Source organism: Pyxicephalus adspersus, chromosome 5 (genome assembly GCF_032062135.1).
Source record: "Pyxicephalus adspersus chromosome 5, UCB_Pads_2.0, whole genome shotgun sequence".
NCBI classification, from domain to species: domain Eukaryota; kingdom Metazoa; phylum Chordata; class Amphibia; order Anura; family Pyxicephalidae; genus Pyxicephalus; species Pyxicephalus adspersus.
The window spans coordinates 132252956-132269676 of NC_092862.1; the positions used below are offsets into that span (position 1 = coordinate 132252956).

At 38.1% G+C, this 16721-nt stretch overlaps 1 protein-coding gene across 1 annotated transcript in view; it reads right to left on the reverse strand.

The window, feature by feature from the left end:
• PLXDC2 (plexin domain containing 2) overlaps nt 1-16721 on the reverse strand; it is a 271147-nt gene that overhangs the window by 97033 nt on the left and 157393 nt on the right. The window contains exon 4 of the mRNA XM_072412754.1: nt 15190-15259. Within this exon, the coding sequence (XP_072268855.1) occupies nt 15190-15259 (70 nt within the window). The remainder of the gene's footprint in view (nt 1-15189; nt 15260-16721) is intronic.

Here is a 16721-nt window from a genome sequence, read left to right on the forward strand (position 1 = left end):
GGTGCCTGTGGGGGCAGTGTTATGATCTGAGATGCCCGGGAGAACAGTGTTATAATCTGGTGTGCCTGTAGGAGCAGTGTACTGATCTAGGGTGCCTGGGGAAGCAGTGTTAAGATCTAGGGTGCCTGTGGGGGAGTGATATGATCTGGGATGTCCGTAAAGGCAATGTTTTATTCTGGGTGCCTGTGGGAGCAGTGTTATGATCTGGGGTTCCTTCTATTGCTCGGGTCTGGATTCAGTAATGTAGCCACAAAACAAGGTCAGCTGACTTCTTAAATTTACTGAATGACAAAGTTTTTCCAACAGTGAATTATTTCTTTTCTAATGTCACAGCCACATTCAAAGACGACAATGGCAGGATTAATAGGGCTCAAAATGCAAAAGAGTGGTTCAAGGAGTATAAAACTTTGTTTTCACACATGAATTGATCACCACAGAGTCCAGACCATAACCCTATTGAAAATCTTTGATTACACAGCAATCTGACTCTCCCATTGCAAAACTGGATGGAAGTAAATGTGACAATGCATAAGCTTTCTGAAATGATACCATGTGGAATCTGTGCTGTAATCAATGCTAAAAGGGATCTAATGAAATATTATAGTGTGTGACTTTTTTTATTGTGCAGGCAGGGTATAAATGCTGCACCGCCTGGCTGAAATCGCTTGTTGCCATGCTGTCTTTATACCTGGCTTAATAAGCAGACGATGGAATATAATCAGAACTTTCCTGCATGCGCATTGTTTGCTCTGGGTCAGATATTTAAAACTTTGAAGTCAGAAATTCAGAACAACAATCAGAGGCCAGTCATCAGACCATCCATGTCCTTCTCTGTGGAACATTTCTTTGAAAAACAGGGATCACATTGAAACTGAAGGAATCAATCAGAAAAAATATGATAGATATATCTGCTAGGCCTGACCAGCACTAGAAGTTCATCCTATCATAACCTGGTAAAACAGATGTGTACCCAAACTTTCAGATATTTTAATTGCAAATGCAGTATTGTTAAAGGAGACTCAGACTAACATCTGGAACATTTGGAACCACAAGGTGTGCAGCCACGAAAAGCTTTACTGTAGTTTGGAGATCCACAAATGGCCAGGTTTTGGAATTTTACTTAAATTCACAGTAAACATTGCCTATATCTGGCCCTTGAGGACTGGAGTTGGGGATCCCTAACTGTCAGGTAAAAGAATATACAAACCACCTTAAGGGTTATTGTCTAGATTGGCATACCTTTAAGCACTGCTAGATCTTGGCATTACCAGTACATGTGCTAAAAATAAATGCCAAGTGGGAAGAATAGAATCCTATTGTAGTAAAAACAATTTCCTTAAAAGCCACTGACAATAAAGTATCACAGCTGTACACTGCTGTGTAAGTTACCAGTAGCCCCGGAAATAAAAAATGTGAGAATAAAGCCAAACTAACAGAGCGCTTTTTTAACTCATCTTAATTATTGTAGGTTCATCAAAATAAAAGATGTAAAAGCAGTATCCTCCCTGCAGAAGTCCAACATGTTCCTGGTTGGAGACCTCTGCAGAGAAGTGTCTGCATCTGCACGGATAAGCAGATATCTTCCTTGCAGCATGCTGGCATTGAACAGGTTCTTGCTCAGGCTTTGGTTGCTTAAAAAAAAATAACTTTTGATGAACCTGAAATGTATTTGGGTGATTTTAACAGAAAGTTCAGTTAGACTTTAACAGCAAAGTGTAAGTACCTTCACTGAAGGTTTGATTTCCTGTACAACACTAGGTGAGCCCAGGTCACACTATAATGTAATTACCAAAGCTTTCTGGTTCCTGATACTGACCCCTACACATCCTGCCTTCTCTTTCTACTCAAACAGTGTGATGGGTGGCACCACAAAGTCAAATGATACAGAAATTGCTTAAACAGTGCCAGTCACTGGGAAGCCAGTTGGACCTCCAACCTCCCCTGAAGAATGTATTATGTTTATTTGCACCCCCACCCACTAAATACTGGAGGCACAGGTGCAGATTTTTTTGCACTTAGACTTCTGGATAAATACCTTTTGCATGAAATGTGTATCAGTAACAACATAACAGTAAAACTGGACAAGCATTGCACACTCTTGTAGAACCAGTTCTGCAGGGGTAAAGGAAAAAAGGATTGCATCCACCATGGGGTATACATCCTGCATTCTGTTTATGTATTTGGGTCTTTAATATTCCTAAGGCTTGCTTGTATAATAATGCATACCAATAATTTTGATTATATTTTGACCGCTTTTTTAACTCATCTTAATTATTGTAGGTTCATCAAAATAAAAGATGTAAAAGCAGTATCCTCCCTGCAGAAGTCCAACATGTTCCTGGTTGAAGACCTCTGCAGAGAAGTGTCTGCATCTGCACGGATAAGCAGATATCTTCCTTGCAGCATGCTGTCAGTGAACAGGTTCTTGCTCAGGCTTTGGTTGCTTTAAAAAGAAAATAACTTTTGATGAACCTGAAATGTATTTGGGGGATTTCAACAGAAAGTTCAGTTAGACTTTACCTGCAAAATGTAAGCACCTTCACTGAAGTTTTGATCTTCTGTTCAACACTAGGTGACCCCAGGTCACACTATAATGTAATTACCAAAGCTTTCTGGTTCCTGATACTGACCCCTACACATCCTGCCTTCTCTTTCTACTCAAACAAATAGAGGCCCGTAGCCGTAAGAATTAGGCGCAGGGCCACATGACCGGGTGCTAGGCCTAGCCCAGAGCTTTTAAGGGGTTAAGAAAAAGGTAGTGTTTACATCCTGCATTCTGTTTATGTATTTGGGTCTTTAATATTCCTAAGGCTTGCTTGTATAATAATGCATACCAATAATTTTGATTATATTTTGACCTTGTCAAGTGCATCTGTGCCTTTATCTATGAATATTAGCATTGCAGATTTTATACTAAATATACTCTGTAATACAAGGGCCAGTAGAAGAAACTGTGTCTTATTAGAAAAATATAATAAAAATTTCAGTACACGCACTGACCGGTTCCTGAATGGTCCAGTTAATGCCTATTTCAGCAAGGAAAGGACACTGAAGGACTGTGTGTCCAGACGCTGGAGAAAGGCCCCCTGTCAAGACCTATGTCTAAAGGAAATTTTAGTCTGTTTTATCCTGACCCTATTCTGGGGGTACACAAGAAAAAAAGCTGCTGAAAAGAATCAGAGTTTTTATAACTCCTGAACCTGACAAAAGTAAAACACCTCTTTTCTACCAAGAAAAAATGAACCCTTCCTGCTCTACCAGATTTGAACCGGACAACCAGAGAAAGAGTATTTCTCCTCATTCCTTTTTTTAACTTCTTAATGTACAAGGTTTATTGGAAAAAACTGTAAGCATGTTTCCCTAAAACCCTGTGGACATTGCTGGAACACTGTCACATATCTCATCATCCTCTGAAGAAGCCACAAGGGAAAACGAGTCAGCATTGAGGTTCCCATTGCAGGATGATGAACACATTAGCTATATATAACCACTTTTTTGTTTATGAGAAAGTGAACCTTGTATAGCACCTTGAATAAAAATCTTAATCTTTCCTGCCAAAAAAAATCACCTTTTTGAATGTATCCCTAAACAGGCGTTCAAGACACTTTTATTTCTGTTTCATCCTGATCCTGGCTTCAGTTAGTCACTAACTGGGAACAAGCATGTAGCCACTGAAGTCTGAACTCCACACACACCAGTAATAGCCCCTCTTATTTCTATCCTCTCAATATCATATTTTAGGACAAATTTATATTCAAGCACAAATTCTATTTATCTATTTATTGACTGTGGTCTGATATATTAAAGCTCTCCAAGTCAGGAGAAGAACCTGGGTGGTCCAGCAAACCTAGAACGAATCTGAACCAGAAGTGAAAACATTTGCCATCTAATAGCATGTGCTTTTTAATAAATCTGTTTCAGGTGTGCTCGATCACCCAGATTCTCCCATGATTTTCCAGTCTTAGGGAGCTTTGTTAAATAAGGACTAATGTGGCCAAGTTGAAGCATGCACAGGAGTTACATCATCAGAGGTCACCAAATGGCTGAAGAAGATCCTTGTGCTTCTGGAAGTTCACCATGGAGGTAATGTTGAAAATGGCAGCTTCGTCTAATGCAGCGATGACAGGTCCTGGACCTGTCATCATTGTAGGGTGGCTGTACACAGGTAAATCTATGCCTTAATCATTAAGTACAGTGGATATACAAGCGTGTACACAGTGTACACACTCCTTGTAAAATTCCAGGTTTTTGTGTTCCCTACCAAGAGCACCATTCCCACAGTGAAGCATGGTGGTGGCAGTATCATGCTTTGCCATTGCTTTTCTTCAGCTGGAACTGGGGCTTAAGGTGGAGGCAACAATGAACACTTCCAAATACCAGTCAGCTTTAGTGCAAAATTTTCAGGCATCTACTGAAAGCTGAGGAATTACAGCGACGAAAGCGACAAAAAAAAATGGCTGTACTCGAATAAAATTAAGGTTTTGGAATTGCCCAGCTAGAGCACAGACCTAAATCCAAATGAAAATCTGTGGAGTGACCTAAAGAGGGCTGAACACAAGGGATGCCCTCACAATCACATTTGGAACATTTTTGCATTGAACACTGTGCAAATATTGCCAAGTCAAGATGTGCCATGCTAATAGACTCCTACCTAAGAAGACTGATTGCTGTAATTAAATAAAAATGTTCTTCAACAAAGTATTAGATTTATGATGTACATACTTATGCAACCAGCTTATGATACACTTTTTATTTTTTATATTTTTTAACCATAACAGATTTGTTTTTATTTGAATTTTACAGGGTATAGGTCACAATAAAAGTGGGCAAAGTTTTGATTTTTTGTGGTTTCATTTTCATTCCACAAAAACCTGACATTTTAACAAATGTGAGTACAGCTTTTATAGACACTGTATGCTGTGTATAATTGCTGATTGTGGCAACAAATACGGGTACTCTTTACCTGAATATAAAATGAAAAGATAGCATGTTTGGTAAATATAAAGGACGTTTCACCACGTGTAAGGTTTCCAGATCTGTGCAGCACTGGTAAATTGTACCTTGATCCTATGTCCTAAAATATTCACAAAGAAATATATATTCGTGTTTCTCTGCAGCAAACAGTGATGTTCATCTTTAATTTGTTAGTGTGTGTAGTATATCAGCCAGGCAAAGTGCCAGTTATAGGGAAAACATAGAAAATAAATAAACATAAATAAGGTAAAACTTGTAAGATCTGAAGAGGTTTGAATCAGCATTGGCACCCCTCTCCGACACCTCAGCAGTATTATTCATTAAAGTTATCCACTTTTACCGTAACTGAACACTTCATTAATATGCATTAAGAAGTGCATCAGCCTTACCTATATTGTGGAACGCAATACTGGCATTCCAGGCATTAGGTTGAAGAACTAAATCCATTATGCTTCTTCAACTACGGGGTGTAATGCTTTCCAGAATGATTGCTGAATATTTCAAAAAACCTTTAATAGCAAAGCATAAAACAAACTGATTTTCACATTTACATAATTTTACTTTGACTATTAGGAACATGATCATAATATTTTAAACTCATGGGAGCAGAGACAGATTTGCAGTGCTAAGCTAAAATGAATTATTTTTTGTGTGATTTGTCATTATTTTTCAAAGGCAGAAATGGGACTAAAAGTAAATCTTGTATTTGCTCTATACATTGCAAGCCAACTCATGCAATTCATTACCGCCCTACCTAGCAGTTTATTTTACCTTGGTCCAGCCACCCATGTACTTTAACCTCCCTAGCGATAAACCCGAGTGTGACTTGAGGTAGAAAAAAATTGCTAAAAGCGGTAACCCTAAGTCACACTCGGGGTAGGTAAACCTATGGGAGGTAATAGTAAATACAGCCTTACCTGATCCGCCAGCGTCCCGTGTCATCCATCTCCGCGATCTCTGTCCTCTTCCTCTTTCCTCCGGCTGGCTTCTGCACCTGATGAGTCACCGGGGAGTTCCCGGTGACGTCAGTGCGTGTGTACGTTGCCGGCGGGGAGGGGCGGGAAATTCAAAATCCATTTGTATTGCAATCAATACAAAAGAACTGTATTGAATGGAACACATTGGATTTATATGTGAAAAATCAGTACATTGTTTTCGTGAACATTTATTTTACAGTATATAAAAGTATGATTGTAATATGTATTTTTTTTTAATTTATTTTTTTTTTTAATATATAGATATTTTTATTTATTCAATTTATTTTGTTTACATAATTTTTCAAAATTTGTTTACAATAATTTGTTTCAAAATGTATTATACTCATACTATTAAAATATACTTTCAAATAAGTTTTCATGAAAAACAATGCACCGCTTTTAGACATATGAAACCGGAAAGAAATGAACCGCTAGGGAGGTTAATATATGGGGGGCACTCCCCTGCTTCCCATCTGGTGGTAAGTGATTGGCTGTTCTGGCACCCAGTACTATCTAATGAAGGCGCCACAAGACATGGAGCCAACATATGACTTCTCTTCATTTGCAGTGGTCACATTAAATAGCAGAAGGGAATTACACTCTCTACAGCTTGTTATTGCTGTCTGTCATAACAATCTCAGCAGAATCGAACATTACAGTTGAACTAAAGTCCAATTTTAAACAACTGGTCATCAGGCAGGTTTTTATTGTAGAAAAGGACAGGCAATGTCCCTTCTGCAGTAACTGTTCTTATGTGCATGAACACCATCCAGCTGTTTTTTGCCAGGGATCTCCTGGGGTTACCGGGAGCAAAGGAACTCTTGCGTCTGAGTTAAGTCATGCCAGCCCAGCCAATCAAGATGGTTGAAGATTGTTTTCAGTAAGAGAGAAAGGATGAAGATGACGATGCCCTACAGGGGAATGAGGGCAGGTGGGTATGGCAGGTTTACTTCCGCTTTATGGGAAAATCCTCCAGTGAGGACTTTTGCTTTGATGACAAGAGAGGATTTCCTTTACTTTGTAGTAACTAAAGGTTTATCCAAGGGCAAATCTTTTCCTGTTCATCCCATTTTTTGAAGAGGCAATCTGCTTTAAAGATTAGCACTTTGTACCTGAATTGCCATGTTCTGCAGATCACCATTTTCAATATTAAAGATGACAATCGCACAAAAATAACAAACATAATGGTAAAAAATGACTGAAAGGTTTGGGTTATAGAAATACTATAAAGGAACTTGTTGCTTTGCTCTCCTTAAAAAAAAAACAAAATACAAAAAAACTTTGAGTTTACTTAAATTTTTAAATAAACCCATTGAAACCAAATATCAGAGAAGATAAAAGCAGAGTCATCCCCTTACCTTGGTGTGTTACTAAACCCTCCTTCTAAAGCTAGCAACTTGAATATACCTATCAATAGATCAATATTTTCTTTTTTAACCTAATGTGTCTCTTTTCAGGATGTCCTAGTTTTCATCACGCTGCCATTTGCTCTCTATACTTGTAGTCACATGTATTGTTCTATTCCTTTTTCCAATGCACATTTGCGTGTCTGCCCCATAAGCACTTATATATTCTGGCACTTTCTACGAGTGACCTGCATATTGTGAGACATAATACTAACATATGTGAAGCATACATGTGTTGTAAATGATCGCCGTACATGAGAATGTTATGTGAGTGGCCATGTTTCACATTTCTTGAAGGCCATGCATGGTGGAAAAAGCCACCCTTTAAAAGGAAATGTATGTCAGGGTTTTTACATTTATTTTTAAAACTTGATATCATTAATGGAGGCGGGTCACATCAGAATGATAAATGAGCACTGGTGAAGGTAATCAATATTATATTCATTTTTAAAGATTGGGTATAGTGACATTTAGTGACATGGGTTCTTCGGTTTCCTCCCACATGCAGTTAGGTTAATTAACTTCCCCCAAAATCTACCTTAGACTGTGTTAATGACATATGACTATCCTAGGGACATTAGATTGTGAGCCTCGTTGAGGGACAGCTAGTGACATGACTATGAACTTTGTAAAGCAAAATGTTGGCGGTATATAAGTACTGGATAATAATTATTGCCTTAGTGGGGGCAAATTCTGATATAGGTTCTAACTCCTCTTTGTTCTATACAAAAAACTTTAAATACAATTTAAGAACTTGGATGGCCAAAAGGAAAAGCTGGAGATTCCTAAATAAGACAAAAGTAAGGCTCGGGAATATAAAGCAGGAAGAATATTTGTATAATCCACCTTAGGACAAAACATTGCCCTCTTCAAATAAATAATATTCACCCACTTCAACAAATTTTCATCCTATAACAGCGCATTAGCTCTTCCTGCCTTGAGCAGTTATTTTTGACTCTTTTTATTTTTCGCAAAACAAAAGGGTAAGTTAGAACCAGTGCTGAGCACAAATGTGTAAATCAACTCTAATTTCGGCAATTTAGCACAAATTAAGGCAAATTATATACATCCAATCCGCCGAAAGACCAGTAGAACAGTTGGAAAAAAATGATTAAAAGTGTAATTCTTTCAGAACGAAGACTAAGAAAAAACAGAACATCTCATAATCAGTCCCATTGTGCACAATGTTGAGAAGGATCTTGAAATTGCAATCAAGTTAAAAATCCTTAGAGGAGAACATTACCTTGAAGATGTACAATCCTTTCTTTTTTTTCCTTAAACCTAACAGCACATGAAACGTTAAATATAAAAGGAAAAGAAAGAAGCTATGTCAATTCCACTATTTTCTGTTTGTCAGAAGGTTAAGTTAAGGTAAGGTTAGGCCAGGTCATTAAATTACAATTTGGTGTAAAATATTACTTTAATATATTTTTAAAATGAATTCATAATTATAATTAATTATTAAACCTAATTACTAAAATATAACTTTTTTGATGGCACAACGTATTTATTAGCATTTTGTAACTTTGTTTACTGCTCTATTGGGCAACCTGTACTAGCAACCAGTACCATTCCAGCTCAAGAATAGCAGTACATAGGGAGGTGAAAGGTTACTGCTGTGTTACTGCTCAAGGGCCTTGGACCCTGCTCAGCAAACAGGGGTTACAACAAGGGCTCCAATTGAGTTTAGTGGGGAAGGAGGTCAAGGTCAGTTCTGGACAAGAACCCACTGTTGGCTATGTTCATCACTGAGTGTCATGTATCTATATTTATAAACCTGCTGATTGATAGTTATTCATTATTGTAGTCAGACTCTATATGTCTAACCACCTTGGAGGTCACTGACCACAATTACCATACATTAGCTTGCATGCCAGGTTAATAGGAAAACAAAGGAAACTTAAAATCACCTGTAGTAGTTAATCAGAACGTTAGAAGCATGACAGAAGGAGGTCAGAGGCTTCTTAAAAAGAATTCAGATTCATCCTAAATGTAAGCTAAATTCACAAAAAAGCATTCTGCATTTGAACATCTACATAAGCCCTTGGGGTGGAAGCTTAGTCGAAGTTGTGTGCTCAAAAGGTTTATATCCAAACTTTTAAATATAGCACAAAATACAGTTTCTTATTCAATCATAATAAGATCATAAAATAGCAATTTCCTTACTGTATGAGAGTACAGATATGTACTGACTGAGCCAATTTCTCCTTTATTTGTGTCTTACATGCTCCACCTCCCAGGCACAGCTGTCAATTCAGGAAACAATGGCAGCACTAGGTGTGGTCAAGTCCTGAATGACAACTTACAGGCCCCCCGTAAGGTCTTCTTTCCCTATTGTAGTGCAGGCACAGTCTAAATGAGGGTGGCAACTCTTCTCTGAATTCAGGAGCAGTACAGCATTGTGGCATATGGTGCTAGGTGGACAGTGGGTAAAACATATCTCTACCACAACACTGAAGGTGAAGTCAACCACATCTGAGCAGACAACTCTTGGGTGGACGATTAGGGCAGTTATGCAGAGACTTGGGCCCTGATTTATTAAAGCTCTCCAAGGCTGGAGAGAATACACTTTGATCAGTTAAGCTAAGTGATCCAACAAACCTGAAATAGATCTGGTCCAGGATTCAAAACATTTGCTAGCAAATAGCAAATAATTTTAAGGAATCCATTCTAGGTTTTCTGGATCACCCAGCTTCACTGATCAAAATGTATCCTCTCCAGCCTTGGGAGCTTTAGTAAATCAGGGCCTATGATTTGAAAGGCCAATAAAGTACAGGCAGGATCAAATGGTAATAGATCTAATCTTTGGACGATCTGGTGATCTGGGTAGCACACTTGCCTTTGCAGCACAAGTTTTCCAAATTCAAATCTGTGTCATGGACTCTCTGCATATTTAGATTTTAGATTATGTATGTTTCCCCCATGTTTGTGTGGGTTTCCTCCAGGCATTCAGGTTATCTCCTACACAGGGGTTTAGGGGGGTGCGCACGGGTGGGAACACAGTGCCCTCATATTTTCCGTAAATGGGCACACGTGCCCACCCTTATTTTGAATTCTTTGGTGGTCCGCTGCTCTGGCCAGTCCGGGGAAGGACCCTGCTGGGGGGGGGGGCACAACGGCCAAAGCCATGGACCACGTCTCCCCAATGGATTTGCAGGCTCAGGGCAGTGGGCGGGTTGTCTTTCTGAACACAACCCACCCACTCTAGCATCGCAGGCTCAGGTTCTGGCATCATGACGTCACTTTGAGGGAAGTGACACATAGGCAGGGGTGTAGTGGGCGGTCACATTTACCGTGCTCCTCTTCTATTTTACGAATGCACTCCTGCTCCTAAATCCCAAAAACACCCTTAAATTTATTCCCAAAAAATTGTCCCTAGACTGTGTTAATGACATATAACTATAGTAGAGACGTTATTTTGTGGGCCCCTTTTAAGTGACAGTTAGGGACATTACTATGGACTTTGTAAAGCGCTGAGTAATATGTCGATGCCATACATATACAGGAAAATAATAGGCTGACTTTGCTATTCAGGTTAAGTTCCAACTTTAAATACTGCAGTACTGTTTTTTTTCTTTTGATCTCCATTTAACATTTTCATGACCCCGACAAATGACACTGATAAATGACTCGTCAATGCCTAACAGTCATTTTTCCAATGGTAAAACATGGACACCGTGTTCTCTTTTTACGATACAATGTGTTCGATCAATAAGAGACATATAACACATTTCCTCTACCTTATTAAAGTGCTAATTGATGCAAGCCACAAAAAAAATCCCACAGTTCATTATCTTGATGCCCTCAGTATGTTCCAGTATAAATAGCAATTTTATTCCTTTATTCTTTTGTCCTTCCTTGATCTAGCTTCTAAATTGGTGAGCTGATGCAGATGGGAGGAGATGGGTGAGATTTGTGTGAAGCCGTCTTTTGTGTTTGAAAAAAGCAGCCAAATAGGAGGCTTAAAGATCTTCAACTGATTATGCTGAATATAAGAAAAAATTATTACAGTTACAGGAAATTATTGTTGTGTAATTTATAGTAGAAAAAGGCAAAAATCATAGCATGTAAAGGGAAAATATTGCTGGTAGATGAATGTTTCGGAAGCAATGGTACTACTGCAAAATGACTGCCTGGACCCAATGTATATATTCTTTATCCTCAATGTAAAGTAAAATATAAAATAAAATATGGGTTTCAGAAGTGAACTTGTGAAGTTGTAAATAAAGTTTACACATTGAAAATGATACTACCAATTGACTTGGAACAAAAACCTATTGGTTGAATATCAATGCCTATTGGTGGGATGCCAATGAGTTATATTTTCATACAAATAAACCCCCGTATACACCCATTTTCCCACAGGTCCTCTTGCCCCACTTTCCCTTTACAATGATTAAGGACTTTGCAATGCAGTGGCTGACTTTAAAAACATGCTTTCTCAACTATAATTTATGGACAAAAAGTAACATGTCAAAAAGAAAAAAACTTGGGACATGTTCTAAAAGATCCTTTGGAACCCCTGGCAGTGAAGGTAAACAGCTGACCGTGTGTGTAGTGCAAAGTTCGCATTAAATATTAATACGATTTTTTAGGATGTCTTTGATCTTTGATATTCATATGATTGAAATAGTAAAAACAATGTTACATTGTATTACTGCATGACAACCCTATGTCATTTTACACATGAGTGGCTCTATTTTGACGACCACTCCTGCTATGCATTCCTAAGCAGGAATTTAAGGGTGGAAACAGCTGTGGGAAATGAGGACAGGAAAAGGAGAAGAATGTGGGAGATATTGATGTTGACGGTCCCTAAACCAGTGTTTCTCTACCTTTTTACATTGGGGAAACCCTTGAAAAAACTTTCAGGTCCTCAAGGAACCCCTTCTATAATTACTATTAATGTTGGTCGAATAGCTCACTATTCGATTCGACAGCTTTTCGGCAGAATATAGCAAAAAATTAGCAAAGGCATCATCAGGATTTCCCTTTCCTCAGCAACTCAGGGAGCAGAGCAATCAGCAGAGCTTTACTATGCTGACAGCTCTGCTCCACTGATCCTGGAGGCAATACGAGGGCAATAGAGGTTGAATGGAGATACTATTCCATTTTTTTTTTTTCCTCCGGAATTTTTGCTGTCGAATGCAGCAAAATTCGGTTCGGGTCTACCCGAATTCCAACAGCCATATTCTGGTCGAATATAGGGACAACCCGAATTCGAACATCAACACTAATTACTATATCCACAGCTCATTAGTCTGGTGGTAAGTGGGAATATCGTCATACTTTCAGATAGCCAAAAGACCATTGGAGTCAATTAAATTGACACGAGAGATAAAAAATGCTCATTGCTCATGGAACCCATTCTCCTTCTTTCTTAGTAGAAAGTCAATTTCATATTTCGGATAACATCAAAGAAAGGTAATAATTTTTCTTTTCAATATTTCCAAAGTACAATTGCAGTAAAATTTCATACCATTTGCAGCCGTTCAATACTGTTTCTTTTTGTCATCTTCATTAAAACACACAGAATCGTTGAAACTACCCAACTCCCTGGCTCAATTGCAGGTTGGTTTGAGAACTCAGACACAGCTAATAAAAGACAAATGAGTGTAAGCGAGTCCCCTGCTAGGTTCATCCCTTTTGCCAATTAAATTGTCTTTTAGGGGAAGGTGGGAAAGCCGGGAGTCTCAGACGTCTTACTTTGATATAGTAAGCATATAAAGCAGATAATGTAAATGTCGAGGAACACATTGATCTCACAGCGGGAATGAATATACTCAACTCTAATTGTACAATTAATTATTTTTTGAAATTGCAACCTGAAAATATAAAATGAGGAAACCCTATTTAACTTGCCACCTAACATGGCCTTATCTTTCAAGAAAACATGTCACCTTGCCCATTGAGGGTGCTAGGTCCTGGCACTGTTATATGAGGATAGAGGTGACGTCGCTCTCTGACCTCCATCATGGGGTAGTTTTGCGAGAGCTACATTAGATTAGTAGGGAAGGACTAAGGGTTAAAAAAGGTTGGGAAGAGGGGCGAAACACAAACAAGATCACCTAACTCTGAATTGGCAATGCAGGAGAATTTCTTTAAAGGCATCAAATAGAATAATGTGTATAATTGTTAAACAAGCAATGTTGTCATTTGTTGTAATGTAATTTGACCTTTTTTTTTCTTATATGTAGATTCACCAGAACTTTTTTTTTTCTCTTCTTTTATGATTAAGGCAACAGTTTGTATTTAGACAGTTCCAAAATTCCCATAATTCCCATCACTTTAGTTCTTTAAATGGTTCAGTGCCTCCTCCAGTGAATGCACAGGGATTCATCAATGTTCTCTGTTATATTGATGATGGGTGACTTTTGTAAAGTCACTCTACTGATTTCAGATACAGACCTAGCCCATAGCTCTTCACCGGAAGTGCATGAATTGCAGGTGAGTCATCATGGAAACTTCCCCTCAGTTGTAAAGTTTACTTCCTTACTGGAACAACTTTTTAAAGGACAAATAAATGCACCTTTGTTTTCAAAGTCAATATTGTGGTGAGCCTTACACAGGTAATAAGTCAGCAATACAAATGCTGTATGTTTTTCTGCATAAACTAACTTTTGCTTTGCTAAAATTACCCATAATAGTGGCTACTTCTATAATTATGAACTGACCCTCCGAGCACCTGCTAGAACAACATTTATGGAACCTGAGAAAACCTACGATTCTTCATCCCTCTTCCTTCCTATTGTCTGCCTATCTTTAAATGAATGATGGATATACTGAGAAAATGATGCAATATTTTAATGTCCACCCTTTTACATCAACAGCAATAAATAGAAGATCAATACACCCATCACTGGCATCACATACTCGGCTTAAGCTTCCATTACCTAGTAGGCTCACTGGAATAAAATATGAATTTCAAACAGTCAGCTCCTTTTCTGCATTGAATGTTGGGACTTGTTGAGCACACGAAACTCTGGTGGTTTGCAAATGGTGTAAAATGTATTGTGAATAGTGTAAATAGTATTTAATCCCAGTTTCAAAGAGGCCCCTAATAGGATTACGGAGAAGTCTTAAGAGAGCTTTGAAAAACTAAAAAAACTAGAAAAAGCAACCCATAAATCACAATAAACTTTTCCTTACAATGAGTAAAATGTACAAAACAGAACAAAATATGAAATGCTATATATAATGGCTACGAAAAGTCTTTGGCAAGCTACTGTTGATGACCACCAAGTTAACTAAAGTTGAGAAACACCAACCAAAAACGCTATTTTTACCAAGACTGATAAAACAGCAAGAAAATAAATTGCTATAAAACTACCCCTAAACGTATCACCCAAAGGTCTTTGAAAAGCTCAGGAAAACATGTCCTCCAGATGACCACTAAGAACTGAAGTTAAGAAACACCAACCTATCAATCAAAATAATTCTTATTTTCTTACCAGGGCTAAAAAGTACAAAACAGTAAGAAAAATAAAATGTTATCAAGGTATAGAATTTGGCCACACATTGGATACGCTGGTAGCTTGCTGGGAAATGTCTGGAAAGCACAGAAGAGGAAAAATATAATCACTGGTAGGAAACCATGAAAATGAATTTTCTGCTTAAAAGCTTCCAATCATTTGACTATTATAAAGCGTACCGATTATTCTCCCGGGGTTTAAACTCCTAACTTCTCTTGAACACAGTTTTCTGAAAGCATCATCTGACTTTCTTCCTTCCCGCCATTAAAGAAGCACCACAGGTATATTATTTTATTCAGGTCCTGCATATAATTCACACAGCATTTCACAAAGGTGAACAGGAAGAGTCGAACTACTCACCCCCAGTCGCCACGGTTATCTCACTCAGCAAATGGCCGTAAAATGGAAAATTAAAAGACAGGTTCACTCTCTGCAAGGGACAAAGTCATGGAAAAATAAGTCATTTTTTGTAAGTAAAAAGAAAGAATGAATTAAAGTTTTATTCATTCAAATACACCAAACGCTCTATCATTTTAGCTTGCAATAAGACCTAGTTGGAAGTGGTTGCCCTGGAAACAATGCAGTAAGTGTAATTGAGAATTTCTGTAAAAGGAAATGCTTAGCATACTATAAATGTATTTTTCTTCATCAAAATAGTTTAACCTTAAAGTAGAACTAAACTCTACCCTGCTTACTTGTCATTTTTTAGAAGGTAAGTATGCAAATTTTAGGCAAAAAAAACCTTTTAAAAAGCCGAAAAAGTAATCTTAGCTTAGAACAGTAGAGACATTACAATCAGCACCTTATCCTTCAGTTCTGATCCTGCAGAAGTCTGAGAGTAAAGAGTACGAGCACCCAGCTTGTCCCCATCCTCTTCATTACAACTACACAGCGGGAAGCATTTCCAATCCTTACAATGAACCTAACCCTTACAATAATATGTACCATAACCATAAGGTTTAGTGTTTGTTAATGTACAAAGTCCAAAATGTTCCAATTGATTTAATGGCTGATAGGGCTGGGGACACTTCCCGCAGAGTACCTCCCGCATTTTGGGGAAGCTTTGTACACTGCATCTGAACAAAAGAGGATGCCAGTACCTTGAGATGGTGGTACAGTAGAGATGAGGAGGATGAAGGACTTTAAGAAGGATTCAAGATGCCACTAGAGTGCAATGTGTATTGTATATACATTTCATATAATATTTCTGTGTTTGTGTGCTTTTTAGGAGTTTAGTTTAAAAATATTAATTTTGCCGTGTTGCATATTGACAGTATTGAAACATAAACATTAGCACCTACTTTTTTAAGCACAGCCTCTAGTTCTAATAGCAACGAGCTAGAAAAAGCTATCTATTTTTGTTTGGGCTGTATGAGGATTCCTAGAACATTCATTTAGGATGTTTCATTCTAATTGAATGCAAATTTGTTTTATATTAGCCACAATATTATTTGTGTATTCTATTTTTTAGTCTTAAAATTAAAGTAAACCTGCAAGGACTCTCCTATCCCCATTCCATCTTAGGACACTAACATCTTTATTCTTCTTTTATAGACGATCTATGGACACCTTGATTGGCCATACCAGGATGACATAAGTCATTCCCAGCATGTGCAAGGGAAGTCAGGATTGTGCATTCACAGCTCAGCAAAATTTGACTGCGAGGCTGCAATCAGACAGGTAAGAGCAGGTATTGCACTAGAGACATCGCCTGTTCCTTTTTGTAATAATCACCTGCCTGAGTCTCAAAAGTTCAAAGTGAGGCCTTAGTTCCACTTAATAGGGGTTGAGGCAGCTCATACCCTAAAACAAGTTACATTACATGTGTCAGAATAATAATTTTCTAGACTGGTCTCTGATCCAAAATTACTTTTAAACAATGTCAACCTGTC